Source organism: Macaca fascicularis, chromosome 3 (assembly GCF_037993035.2).
Source record: "Macaca fascicularis isolate 582-1 chromosome 3, T2T-MFA8v1.1".
Lineage (NCBI taxonomy): Eukaryota > Metazoa > Chordata > Mammalia > Primates > Cercopithecidae > Macaca > Macaca fascicularis.
In genome coordinates this window covers 144,952,250-144,966,488 of record NC_088377.1, presented here as the reverse complement: position 1 = coordinate 144,966,488, position 14,239 = coordinate 144,952,250, and the positions used below count along the sequence as shown (strand labels likewise).

Sequence of the window (14,239 nt, the reverse complement as noted above, 5' to 3'; positions counted from 1 at the left end):
TCCATGAACATGTCCTATTAGCATTTACCTTTTCACATCTCTGTGCAAAATCACGTGCCTGCCTTTTTGTCTTCTATTCATTATTTGAGAGCCACTTCAAATTTAGCATCCTCTCCAAAGCCATCCTCTGGAACAGCAGGCAGAAGCCAGGACCTGTGGTCACCCTACTTAGATCAAGTAACTTGCCAGATGTCCCACCATAGTGGCAGAACCAGGACTTGAATTGAGATCTATGTGATTCCACAGCCTGTACTCCCGGCTGCCATTTACAGATAAGGAAATTAGGATACAGAAAGCTTGTATATCTTGCAAAAAAACATGCAGCTCTAAAGTGCCAGTTCTGGCTGGGTGCGTTGGCTCATGCCTATAATCCTAGCACTTTGGGAGGCCAAGGCAGGCAGCTTACCGGAGGTCAGGAGTTTGAGACCAGCCTGGCCAACATGGTGAAACTCCGTCTCTACTTAAAAAAAATTAGCCAGGTATGGTGGCACACGCCTGTAGTTCCAGCTACTTGAGAGGCTGAGGCAGGAGAATCACTTGAATCCAGGAGGCGAAGGTTGCAGTGAGCCGAGATTGCACCATTGCACTTTAGCCTAGGCTACAAAAGTGAAACTCCATTTCAAAAAAAAAAAGTGCCAGTTCCAGCCTTCAAACACAGTCCTCCTGAACCCTAAGCTATGCATAAGGAGTTGCCTCTATGGATATTAACGTGTAAGAGCCCTTTGGTAGAGGAATTTAAGGGGAGAAAACCACAATCACTTTTGCACCAACATAATATAAAAGAAGAGGGAAAGTACGGGCACAGCACAAGGCTACAGGCTATGGCAACCTTGGCCCCTGCCACTCACTCAAGATCATTCAGCCAACAAATGTCTGGGAGACAACCGCATGCCAGGCTGTGTACTTGATGCTCAGAAAGAACAGTCCTGCCCTTAACGAGCTTACAGTCTACATTCAAAACCAGCTTGCATAGGTCTTAGGGCCTTTTGCTCTTTCTACATTTTGAGCCATTATAATTAATCAATGATAGTTAATAAGGGAAAACAGATAGGTAATATATTCTGGTTATGCTAACAGTCCAAAAAGTAATAAGAATAGAAAGCAGCTTTTTCAAATTCCTTTTAGGAAAGGCTGATACAGTCATAAGTGAAAATATGTTTTTTCTGGGTTCTAATTCATGAGACTTTTGCTATTTGCTGTCTACATTATAGAAAAGTTCACATCCTCTTATTCAGGGCAATGTTGAAAAAATTCATAATAAAATTTATTTTTGTTGTTTATATTGAGGCCCACAGAGAAGTCATGTGAAAGATATAGTAAGCTTGGGCATGTGCTTGCATATTTGGGATTAAAAAGTTAATATATGCATTATTAAAGTTATAAATGTGTAAATTATTTTGAGTAGATGGGTGAAGGTCCTTACTCTCTTCTGATGCCTCCAGTTCACAGAGAAAAATACTATTTCAAAACTTAAAGAAAAGCATTACTTTACTGATGATGGCTCTTAGTTTCAGACAACTGAATCCATTCTAGCTAGTTTAAGCACCAAGAGATTTAATTGGCATTTTGAAACTTGCCAAATACTGTTCCCAGAATGTTGTCACTGGAAACGTTTAAAGATAAGGAAACATAGAAGCAGAGAATAGTATAGTTGTTTCCAGGGACTGGGAGGAGAGAAAAATGGGGAGAAATTAATCAAAGGAAATCAAGTTAAAATTATGCAAGATGAAGAAATCCTAGAGATCCACTGTACAGCATAGTACCTGTAGTTGACCACCCACTGCTGTACACTTAAAAATGCACTAACAGGCCGGGCACAGTGGTTTACACCTGTAATCCAGTACTTTGGGAGACCAAGGCAGATGGATCACTTGAGGTCAAGAGTTCGAGACCAGCCTGGCCAACATGGTGAAACCCCATCTTTAGTAAAAATATTATACAAAAATCAGCCTGGCATAATGGCGTACAGCTGTAGTCCCAGCTACTCAGGAGACTGAGGCAGGAGAATCGCTTGAACCTGGGAGGTGGAGGTTGCAGTAAGCCACGATGGTGCCACTGCACTACAGACCTGCAACAGAGCAGGTCTCTGTTTCAAAAATTTTTTTAAAAAATTCTGACAGTAGGTCTTGTGTTCTTATCACAAAATAATAATACATAAAGAGAAAAGCAAACTTTTGGAGGTGATGGATATATTTATGGCATACATTCCTCCAGACTCATCAATTTGTATACACTAAGTATATACAGCTTTTTGTATGTCAGTCATATCTCAAAGTGGTTTAAAAGTTAATAAAGATAAGGAAACTAAGACTCAGAGGCAAATTTTGTATGTTAATTCAGCAAGCATTTTTCAGCCCTAAGTACCAATCACTGTACAGAAATTAGTAGTATTGCGTTTCTCCTTTCATGAGGCTCACAACTATTTTCCCAATAGGTTGTGCATCAGTCTCACTCCATGAGCTTTAAAAAAATACAGATTCTAGAATTACTAAATTAGAATCTCTAGAGGGGGCTGGGCATAGTGGCTTATGCCTGTAATCCCAGCACTTTGGGAGGCTGAGGTGGGCAGATGACCTGAGGTCAAGAGTTCGAAACCAGCCTGGCCAATATGGTGAAACCCCATCTCTACTAAAAATACAGAAATTACCCGGCCATGGTGGTGGGCGCCTGTAATCCCAGCTACTCGGGAAGCTGAGGCAGAAGAATCGGTTGAACCCAGGAGGCAGAGGTTGCAGTGAGCCGAGATAGTACCACTGCACTCCAGCCTGGGCGACTAAGCAAGATTCCGTCTCAAAAAAAATTAAAAACTATGATGAAAAATGTTCTACATTACCTTAAAATTCCTCCCTTCATAGCTGTGGGGAAATAGACCTTGAAGCTCTAGGTCAGTTTGCTTTGCTATCATTAGTATTTTGTGTTTGAGGACCTGCCAGAAGATGCGTCCATTTAGGTAATCCTAGTAAGTGACTTTTCTCATGTAAGGATTTGTGTACTTTTACAATTTGGTGATTTATAATTTCAATCAGCACACTGGAAACTCTTTATCTGTCGTATAAGAGTCTGGTTATTTGATCTCCTAGTATTGGTTCCTTGGTTACTTTGCCTCTCTGCCTTTGATAAGATGGTTATTGATGGCCTTCGAGGCTTTAATTATTTAATCGTTGTTGATACAAATAAAAATTCCCCCAAAAGGACAGCCTTTCATTATATCTTCTTCTCCTTTCCTTTTCCAGTTGAAACGTCCTTGAACTACCAACCAGCTCTCTCAAAAAGGACATAGATTAATAGCCAGGGTGCCAGTATCTCAAAAATATTTGAGAGGTCGTCTCTGCGTCTCTTCCTAACCTACAGGGAGTTAAGGTTGCCAGATTTAGCAAAGAAAAATACAAGATACCCAGTTAAAGTTGAGATAAACAAAGAATATTTTTAATATAATTATATCCCATGCAATATTTGAGACACACTTATACTAAAAGTTTAGTTCTTGATTATCTAACATGCAAATTTAACTGAGCCTCCTATATTTTCTCTGGCAACCCTACAGATAGTGCATATCTTAATGCTTTAGAAAATCCATCTAATGTTTTGAGATCTTAATTTGAGATTTGCTTCTAATTGAAACCCACAAGGAAATGGTTGTGACAGTTAAGACTGCATTTGCCTGAAGTATAGTGGATGTTACACGACCCACCTCCATACAACTCTCTTTTGTTGTGAGAATATAAGCATAGAAACAAGACTTTGCTTGAGAAACCTAAGCCAAATAGTACTGTTTTGTAATTTGTATTATTTTGCAGACACACATAAGTAAAGATAGTGCTACGATGCATTGCGCAGAATTTATGTACACCCTATTTAGTTTTTTTTCTTTTTGTTTGGGCGGTGGGCACATGGATGGGTGGGTGAGGATGTTTGTTTTGCCATCTCCTGAGTCAGTGGTTTTGAGCCTTAGCTGTACAATAGAATCACCTGAGAGCTTCTTAAGCTCTCAATCCGTGTCTGCTTTGCAGACCAATTAAACCAGAATCCCTGGAAATAGAGTCAAGCATCAGTATTTAAAACTGCCCAGGTGACTCCAATGTGCAGCCATGGCTGAGAACCAATGCCCTAAATGAAAATGGCAAATTTGAAAAAGCTCTTTTTACCACTAAATTATGTCCTTATTTTAATCCTCTTCCAAACTCATTTCATGTACTTTTCAGTCAGCATATTATGGCAATTACATTTATTATTTTGTATTATATCTTCTATATATGATGTATAATATCATAAAGCTTACTTTAAAAATGATTTCACGTGGCTTTAATCATGTCACTGATTCAGTATTAGTTTCTTCAACATCTATAATTGACTTTCATTTTCAAATATTTCTTTGTGATTTTTCTTACGTATTTTTCATATGTATTTCTCTCTCTCTCGCTCGCTCTCTCAGATTCTAAGCCAGTGATTCTCAACTTAAACGGCATATTAGAACCATCTTAGGATGCTATAGAGAAATGCCCAAGCCTGCCTCCTGGAGGCCATGCTATAATTGGTCGGGTGTGGAGCCTAAGCATTAGTGTTTAAGTACCTGAGGAAGTTCTGGGTTTAGCCAGAGTTGAAAGTCAGTGTTTTCAATATGTCAAGTACCTATCTAGCTGATCAACTGCATGTCCTGGGGAACTTTTAATACATAAATATAATTGCTCTGCTTAATGAAATAGAAGAAATTTTGAGGTTCTGGGAGAAGGAGAAATAAGGGAGTGGTAAGTGACCACCCTCTTGTCTTTATACTCTCAGATTCATGGGTGTCATGAGGAATTCCTGATGTTGGGGATAGCCAAAGGACTCTCAAGACTAAAGATAGAGATGCCTCCTATTTTAAGTGTTTGCTGTGCTTCAGTGTAAACCATTCTATTGCCCTGAAATCTCCAGAAAAGATTGCCACATACATGGGTAAGGGACACATGCTTACACCCACAAGTAGTGAATACCCATTGTTCGGGCCTCACCCAGTGGAAATCCTAACTGTGTAGGTTCAGGGTAAGGCCCTGAACCCAGTAATTCAAGCCCTCCCCAGACCACTGTGATGATTGGCCACATTTGGTCACCACTGCCTTGTAGGTGATAAAACATCCCTAGACATGATCATCATAATTCACCCAGTCGATAGCCGAGCAAACTCCTGTGGGGTAACAGGAAAATCAATGGTAAAACTGAGTTTCTGCAGCAGGAGAAAAACCAGAGTCTGATTCTTATTAAACCTTCCTCAGGTCTACCAGTTCCTTTTCTCTTCGAGTGGCCACATGAAGGAAGAAATTACCTTTCTGAACTAGGACAAAAGAAGACTAAGAAGATGATGCCTACAAAGAATAATAATAAAAGTTTAAAGCAGATGTAATCTATAAGATGAAAGATTAGACAGGAAGCATGGCATGCATTATCAATAATCATAACATACCCATTCAAAGATTTCATTCACCCCCCAGTTACTCAGCACCTGCTAGGATACAAGTGCTGAGATAGGTCCTGGGAATTCAGAGTATGATATTGTCTCAAGGAATTTACAGTCTAGAAGAGTAGATTAATGATTCTATTAGAATAGAAGAATGGAAGAGTATACAAAGTAACATGCATAGGCCCATTTCATAAAGGATTGTAAGTGAGGGGAGACTTCACAGAGAAGCAGAAGACAGAACAAGGGTTTGGAAGATAGAATGATCAGGCTGTGGGGAAAATGGAAGGAGTGAAGGGAAAGAAACAACATCTCTTATTAGAATGAATTGAAACTCTAGATGGGCACAGAGGCATAAAGCAGCATGGTATGTTGCCTGGATGACAAATGGTTTTATAATGATGTCATGTAATGATCTGGAGGAGTTAGGGCAGGTGGAAGCCAGTGGTAGGGTTTTGATGTGTCGAACTCCACTCACACATCATCCCAGTCATCCTTGTATTTTGATGAGTTCCTAGAGTGGCCCTAGAGTGGCCCTAAAGAGCTGGATGAGAGGTGGCCAACCCACCTTGCTAGTCTGAAACAAAAAATGTATAATCTTTATTTCTCGGGTTCTGCAATATTCTCTTTCTCCAGATTTACCATTTCTTAGTTCATATGAGCTGCTATAACAAAATGCTACAGACAGAAATTTCGAAACAATAGAAATTTATTTCTCACAGTTCTGGAGTCTGGGAAGTCCAAGAACAAGGCACCAGCTGGTAAGGGCCAGGTGTCTCTGCTTCCAAGATGTTGTCTTATTGCATCATCCTCTGGAGAGGAGGAACGCTGTATCCTCACATGGCGGAAGGGACAGAAGGGATGAAAGGGGGTGAGCCCCCTCTGCTAAGTCTTTTTATAACTTAATCCCATTCGTGAGTGTTCTGGAGCCCACATGATCAATCAGTTCCTAAGGACCACACCTCATAATACTGTTGTATTGGGGGTTAAGTTTCAACTTGAATTTGAAAGAGACAAAAACAGTCAAACCATAACATTTTAATATCATCCTTAATAGTAATTGGTTGCATTTGCTGCCATAATGTTTTTTATAGGCTCTTGAATTTTCAACCTCTTTCAACATAGGTATTTATTTTGCATAATATTTTGTGGTAGATCATACACAACCCTGATTTCAATTTGTTTTGTTTTGTTTGAGATGGAGTTTCGCTCTCATCACCCAGGCTGGAGTGCAATGGTGCAATCTCAGCTCATTGCAACCTCTGCCTCCCAGGTTCAAGTGATTTTCCTGTCTCAGCCTCTCAGGTATCTGGGATTACAGGCATGTGCCACCACTCTCAGCTAATTTTTTTTTTTTTTTTTTTTTTTCCAGTAGAGGCAGGTTTTCTCCATGTTGGCCAGGCTGGTCTTGAACTCCTGACCTCAGGTGATCCACCCACCTCGGCCTCCCAAAGGGCTGGGATTACAGGTGTGAGCTACTATACCCAGCCTTGATTTAAATTTGAATGTGATTTTATTTTGATGAAAACCTGAGTTTTCACTGTGAAGGAGTTGTATTGACCAACATTAATAGCCCTCACAATTCCACAGTCACCACACAAGCACTTAACCATGCGTTCACGTTAACCTCTGCCTGCTCTGCCATTAACTTCCTTCAGTTGGGAACACTGGCTTTAGTTGTTGTGCTTTTAATATTTTATTATGAGGTATGTAGTTCGAATGTACAGACAAGTACAAACAATCATGTAACAAGCACCAGTTTACTTACTAAGCAGCATAATAAAATCTTCATATTTTGCTGTCTTTGTGCCAGTTCTTTTTTTACAAACTAAAACATTGCAGATACAGTTAGTAGAAGTCCTCTACTATCCCTTCTTAGTCTCATTTCCCTCTCTCTAGAGGTAAAACCAACCTGATCTCAGTGTTTATTGTTGTCAAGAGTGGTTTTATACTTTTACTACAAATATATGTAATAACATATACTATTATTTTGTTTTTAAACTTTAAATAATTGAATCCTCTCAGTATTCATCTGTGCCTTACATTTTTGTTGAACATTGTCTCTGAGATTTGTTGATGACACATATAGATGTAGTGTGTTTCTTTTAATTACTATATAGAATTAAATTTATGAATATACCAAAATGTATTTTTTACTACATACAAGTAGACATTTAGATTTTTTCCAATGTTTCACTGTTATAAGGCTGCAGAAAACATTCTTGTACACATCTCCATATGCACAAATATGTTGTATTTTTATTCTTTAATCATTTCTTTTACTCATATAAGTAGTATCACTATGTAGCAATGAAAAAAACTATCAGTCATTCTAATAATCAAAAACATGACAATGTAATCAACTTCAAAACAATATTAGAATAGTGTGCTGATGTTTTAACTTATTGCCTTTCACAAAGGTCACCAGCAACTTCCCTCAAACAGACATATAAGCCTCAGCCCTGAACCATGGAATAATTTAAAGAGTAATCAACCATAAATATAGAATTGGAAGAGAGGCTAATATAGCTTTAAGAAACATTGAGTCAATTTAAGGACTGATCGTACACTTTTTTTCTGTTTCCTTGACATATAGCTGGTCAAAATTGACCTGATTTGCAATTCCTCTTATATGGACCTAGAGGCAACTGACTGTAGTATTTAGCCATTGCACTTAATATGAGCTTTTGTTAAAAGTACACACATTAACCATTTATTGCCCTGGGAGGGAATAAGTCACGTTTATTTTTTTTATTGATTTTGATTTCATTAATTACTGCCTCCTATATACAGATCAATCCATTAGGTCCTCTGGGGTGTCCAAAGAAAGCCTCAGAAGAGCTTGGAACACCACAAAGAAGAGATGCTTAGGAAAAGTCATCAGTAGGATTTGGGCATGTAAAATGGATTTTTTCTTTTTTCCCCTAGTAACACTCAGGAAATGCTTGTCTCCTGCTATTAATGAATGATTTCAGAGTACTATGGATCATGCTGAAGAAAATGAAATCCTTGCAGCAACCCAGAGGTACTATGTGGAAAGGCCTATCTTTAGTCATCCGGTCCTCCAGGAAAGACTACACACTAAGGACAAGGTTCCAGATTCCATTGCGGATAAGCTGAAACAGGCATTCACGTATGTTGCATTTTAACCTGTTTCTGTTATTGTATCATTTAGTTATGAGAGGCGCAAGGTCAAATGTGTAAAGAAAATCTGTTTGGTGAAGTGGAGAAAAAAATGAATGCTGAGCCATCATGGTTTGCAAAGCTGTTCACGAGGTTCAGTCAGTGTTAGATATCTGTACACAGGCTTCATCATGAATTTCACCATATTTATTGAATTCCTACTATGCCTTTTGTCTGTGTAAATGTTAACATAACCAGCACGCTTTCTAATTCTCCACCCACCTTCAAAATACCTTTTGTGTCCCAGGAATATTCCAGCCACTCTCTTTTTTTCCCCACCCCTGACTCCTACCCTGTCTGGCAACATCCTGAATCACCAAGTGGAAATTTTTCCAGATTGCTCCTGGGAATAAGGAATGGAAAGTGCTTTGGTTTGAATTCTACAGAGATGTTTCTCATTTATAACTTTATCTCTGTCTGTCTTTGTCCTTTCAGATGTACTCCTAAAAAAATAAGAAATATCATTTATATGTTCCTACCCATAACTAAATGGCTGCCAGCATACAAATTCAAGGAATATGTGTTGGGTGACTTGGTCTCAGGCATAAGCACAGGGGTGCTTCAGCTTCCTCAAGGTTAGTAGATCTTTCTTTCCCCCCTCGCTGTCCTCAAACAAATGTTTGACCTTCTGTTTATTTCATCATGATTGCAAATTCATAATTTTTATCATATCTTTCTAGTAACCTTTACCTGTCTAAAGGTATTCTTCAGAAACATGTAATCCTTAAACCTATAATCTCAGCACTTTGGAAGGCCAAGGTAGGAGGATCACTTGAGACTGGGAGTTGGAGAACAGCCTGGGCAACAAAGTGAGACACTGTCTCTACCTTTGAAAAAACAAACAAAAACAAAAAACACAGCTGGGCATGCCTGTAGTCTCAGCTACTTTAGAGGCTGACACAGGAGGAGCATTTGAGCCCTGAAGTTCAAGGCTGTGAGGAGCTCTGATCATACTACTTCACTCCAGCCTGGGAGACAGAGTGAGACCCTGTCTCCAAAAGAAAGCTCCAGGGATATTAATAGTAGAAAATGGTGATACTGTTTTGCAGATCAGTACATTGGTTGGGCATTATCTTGCCACTTGCTAAGTCAGTCACTCAAGAAACATTTTGTTGTTATGGTTGTTTTGAAGGTTTGTGGCTTCTGAGTCCATATTCTAATTACAAGGGACCATGATATGCTAAATTCCTGTAGTATATTGCAGCAACCCTGTGATTTTATATGTCATATAAGAACTTAAGAAAATATTCATTAACTTATTCATTAATTTATTCATGTATTCTAAATAGTACATGTTTATTAGGCACCTATCTGGCTCACTGTCCTCATGGAGCTCACTAACCATCCAATCAAGGCATGAGATGCTAAGCAGAAAAAAGCACATAGAAAAATTTTAATTACAATGATAAGCACAATGAAGGAAAAGATAAGGTATTGTGAAATAAAAATAGTGGATCTAGGGCTGGCTGTGGTGGCTCACGCCTGTAATCCCAGCACTTTGGAAGGCTGAGGTGGGTGGATCACCCGAGGTAAGGAGTTCAAGATCAGTCTGGCCAACATGGTGAAACCCCATCTGTACTAAAAATATAAAAATTAGCTGTGCATGGTGGCATGTGCCTATAGTCTCAGCTACTCAGGAGGCTGAGGCAGGAGAATTGCTTGAACCTGGGAGGTAGAGGTTGCAGTAAGCTGAGATTGTGCTACTATACTCCAGCCTGGGCAACAGAGCAAGACTCCATTGGGAAAAAAAAAAAGAATAGTGGATCCAGGAAATGAGGTTTGAGCTGAGACCTGACTCAGGTCAAGAATAAGAGAAAATGCATTTCAGGCAGAAGGAATAGCATGTGTGAAGGCACTGAGCAGGAAAAGAACTGGGTGTGGGACAAAGAATGAATGGAAAAGCATTGTTCTAGGAGTGTGAGGGAGCAGGGGGCAGTGGCAGGTGAGGTGGGCACAGGCAGGCCTGCAGAGTCTTCTTAGGCCATTTTTGGGTTTCATTCTGAGTGCAGTGAAAAGCTATCAGCATTACTTTTTATTTAGGTTTTCTTTGTGCATAAGCCTTCTCACACTGCTAATAAAAACATACCTGAGACTTGGCAATTTATAAAGAAAAAGAGGTTTAATGAACTCACAGTTCCATGTGGCTGGGGAGGCCTCACAATCATGGCAGAGGGCAAATGAGCAAAGTCACATCTTACATGGTGGCAGGCAAGAGAGAGCTTGTGTAGGGAACTGCCCTTTATAAAATAATCAGGTCTCGTGAGACTTACTATCATGAGAACGGCAAGGGAAAGACCCACCCCCATGATTCAGTTACCTCCCACTGGGTCCCTCTCACAACACATGGGAATTATGGGAGCTACAATTCAAGAAGAGATTTGGGTAGGGACACAGCCAAACCATATCACTCTGTAAGAGGTCACTGAAGACTGCCGTGGGGGGAATGGATTTGGGTAGTGGGAGGGGTACCAGAATGGATGTGAGGAGACCAGGTAGAGGTGACAGCAGCTCATGGTAGGCAAAGGTGATAATGGCTTGAACACCTCTAGGTCAGCTGTCCAAAAATCAATTCCCTTGTAGCCAGTTTCCAAAAAATTGTCAAAAAAAATCACTTCCCCTAATGAGCAATTGGCTTTGTTTTTAATTTTCCAAGTGACTGATTTACCATATTTATTAAATCTGTTATACAAAATATTGCAGATTTGGGACAGATTCCCACAATCATTTTGGTGCCATCACCCCAAGAATAGATAAATGGACAGATTCAAAGGCAGAGGCAAGGGCAGGGTGAGAAGCAGATAAGGGCTCAGTATCCAAAACAGGAAGCAGAAGTCAAACTGACATTCAGTCAAGCTGGACTGACGGAGCTGCAGGAATGTCTGCCGGCAGCCACGCAAGCTCACACTCGAAGAACTCCTCAGGATTCTGCCTAGTTGAATTTTCACCGTCATTCTGCAAACTTATCTTCAACCAGCTGACCTTCTTCCATCTCGAACTAGAATGCTGGCTGTAAGAATGGAAAGAATTGGAAAGACATATATTTTGTAGGTGAGATCAGCAAAACTGGCTGCTGGATTAACTTAGAAAGAAGGAGGAGGGCGTGTCAACAATAACTTTAAGACAACTGGGCTTATGGGTTGGATGTGTGGAGATGGTGAAGAAGAGGGATGGTCAAGAATGACTTCCAGGTTGCGGTTTCAAATACCTGAGGGATGGAGGTGTCAATTGCAGACATAATAAAGATGACAGGACTGGGTATGGTGGCTCATGCCTGTAATCCCAACACTGGGAGGCCGAGGTGGGTGGATAACCTGAGGTCAGGGGTTCAAGACTGACCAACATGGTGAAACCCCATCTCTACTAAAAATACAAAATAAGTCAGGCATAGTGGCACACACCTGTAGTCCCAGCTACTTGGGAGGCTGAGGCAGGAGAATCGCTTGAACCTGGGAGACGGAGGTTGCAGTGAGCTGAGATTGTGCCAGTGCACTCCAGCTTGGGTGTCAAGGGCAAAACTCCATCTCAAAACATAAAAAATAATAAAAAAGATGACAGGAATAGGATTGAAGAGTAAGTCTGATTATGTTAAATTTGAGATGCTTATGAGATAGACAAGTAGATATTTCATGTTTGTATTTAATATATGATGAGCCCAAAAGAGAGGGAGGGGCTAGAGATATCAAGTGTGGAATCTTTGACCTATAGAAAGCATTTAAACCATGGCAATAGACCACGGCACCTAGGGAGAGAATGTGGAGTGAAAAGAGAAGGGAGCTAAGATCAAGCTCTGTCCAACATTAAAGACCCAATACAGAAGGAGGAAACAGCAGAAGAAATAGAAAAGTATCTGGAAAGGAAAACTAGGAGTGTATATTATTACAGAAAGGAAGAAATTATTTCAAATCAGGGAATGATTCAGTAGGTGGAACACTGCTGAGATACACAGATCATCCCACAATCAAATTTGCATTGGAAAGGTATTTTTCTGCTCATTATTAATGAAGATAGATAAGTATGAAAAACAATATAGCAAAGATAGAGGTCTAAAAGGAAGTAAATACATTTCTTGTGATTGATAAATAATTTAAATTACCAAAAAAATTTTGTGTTAAGCATGTCAGAGTGAAAGTATGCTCTTATCTCGAATTGTCTTAAAAATTCCTCTAAAATGACAATGAAAGGGGAAATGGTATAAGCTAGCAAGGAGGAAGAGCATGAGAGAGCAGACACAGTGGAACAGGAGAAATGTATATATGGCAAGCAGATGGACAAGTGGCAGCTGAATCATTAGAGTAGAGAAGCTTAAATGTAGGTACGTACACTACAAAACACTGGGAAATTGGAGGCTCCAAGTATTGTGAAAGCTGTAAGTCAGGCAGAAGGCTAAAAGCAAGGGAACTAGTTCAAAATCTTTGCAATCAGTAGCATCAATACACTCAGGTCCCCACATCTACATGATGCAGTGGATGGTAGGATAAAAATACCAAGAGATGTCAGGAAAGGTACCTAAAAGTCTGCACACTGAACTGTGAGTCAACAAAGTCTGTTCCCTTGCTCTACTTTGTTTGCTTCAAAGTGCCTGCAAAAAATCGTATAGCCCAAAGCAGATGGTGACCTATAAAAGACCCATAGTGACAAATAGAGGTCCCCCAGTAAAGATGCTGGCTGGCCACCCAGTTTTCCTACAATAAGGCCCATCAGTAAACAGAGAGCCAATACACATGAAGCTTCAAGAAAGAGACCAAATCATTCAAAAAAGAATTCATAAGGAACAGAAATAACAGGGCAAAATAAAAAACTTTATAGTATCCTAACAAAAACACATTGAGTCTCTGAAACAAAAACAGGATGCTATTTTGAAAAGAGCATTCAGAGAACAAGAAAGAGCTCATAGAAATCAAAAATGTGATAGCTGGAATAAATATTTAGTCAGGGTTGGAAGATAAAGTAGAGGAAATCTGGAAGTAGAAGAAAAAGACAGTAAGAGAGAAAACATAAGAAGACCAGAGGATCAAGCCTGATGTCCCATCATACATCTAATAGGACTTCCAGAAAGAAAGAAGAGAGTAAACAGAAGGAAGAAATGATCAAAGAGTAATCCCCAGGGCTGAAATACATGTGTTTTCAGACTGAGAGGAATCATAAAATACCCAGCAGAATAAATGAAAAATAAAACAAGGCACACCATAGTAAAATATAGAATACCAGGAATCAATAGAGGATCTCAAACTAGAAAGAAAAAAAGTCACATAATGAAAAGCTGAAAAAGTAAACATAATGGAAAATTAAGTTTGCATCTAAAATGGATAAATTGAGAAATCATGATACAAACATACTTAGAACAGTGTTTCTCAACTTCATGCCATTTACCCTGTTTGTTTTTGGGGGCCTGTCTTGTGCAGTGTAGGGTGTTTAGCAGTACCCCTGGCCTTCACCCACTAGATGCCAGTAATACTCACCCCCTCCCCCATCATCATAATCAAAAATGTCTCCAGACATCCCCAAATGTCTCCTGCCAGAAGTGGGGGTGGGGGAGCGCTCTCCTTTGAGAATGCTGATTTAGGAAAATGGAGGTAAATAGAGAAAAACAGCTCCACGAGTTGGAAGTCATTGGCTCTGAGG

General features: G+C 39.8%; 1 protein-coding gene across 8 annotated transcripts in view; it reads left to right on the top strand.

Annotated features, from left to right (window-relative positions):
- SLC26A5 (solute carrier family 26 member 5) overlaps positions 1-14,239 on the top strand; it is a 73,862-nt gene that overhangs the window by 13,954 nt on the left and 45,669 nt on the right. For all 8 annotated transcript variants that reach the window (XR_012432758.1, XR_012432757.1, XR_012432756.1 and 5 more), the window contains 2 exons: positions 8,363-8,567; positions 9,053-9,192. Coding sequence is in view for 5 of the 8 variants with exons in the window: in XM_074035714.1 (XP_073891815.1) it covers positions 8,416-8,567; positions 9,053-9,192 (292 nt within the window). In the remaining 3 variants the exon portion in view is untranslated. The remainder of the gene's footprint in view (positions 1-8,362; positions 8,568-9,052; positions 9,193-14,239) is intronic.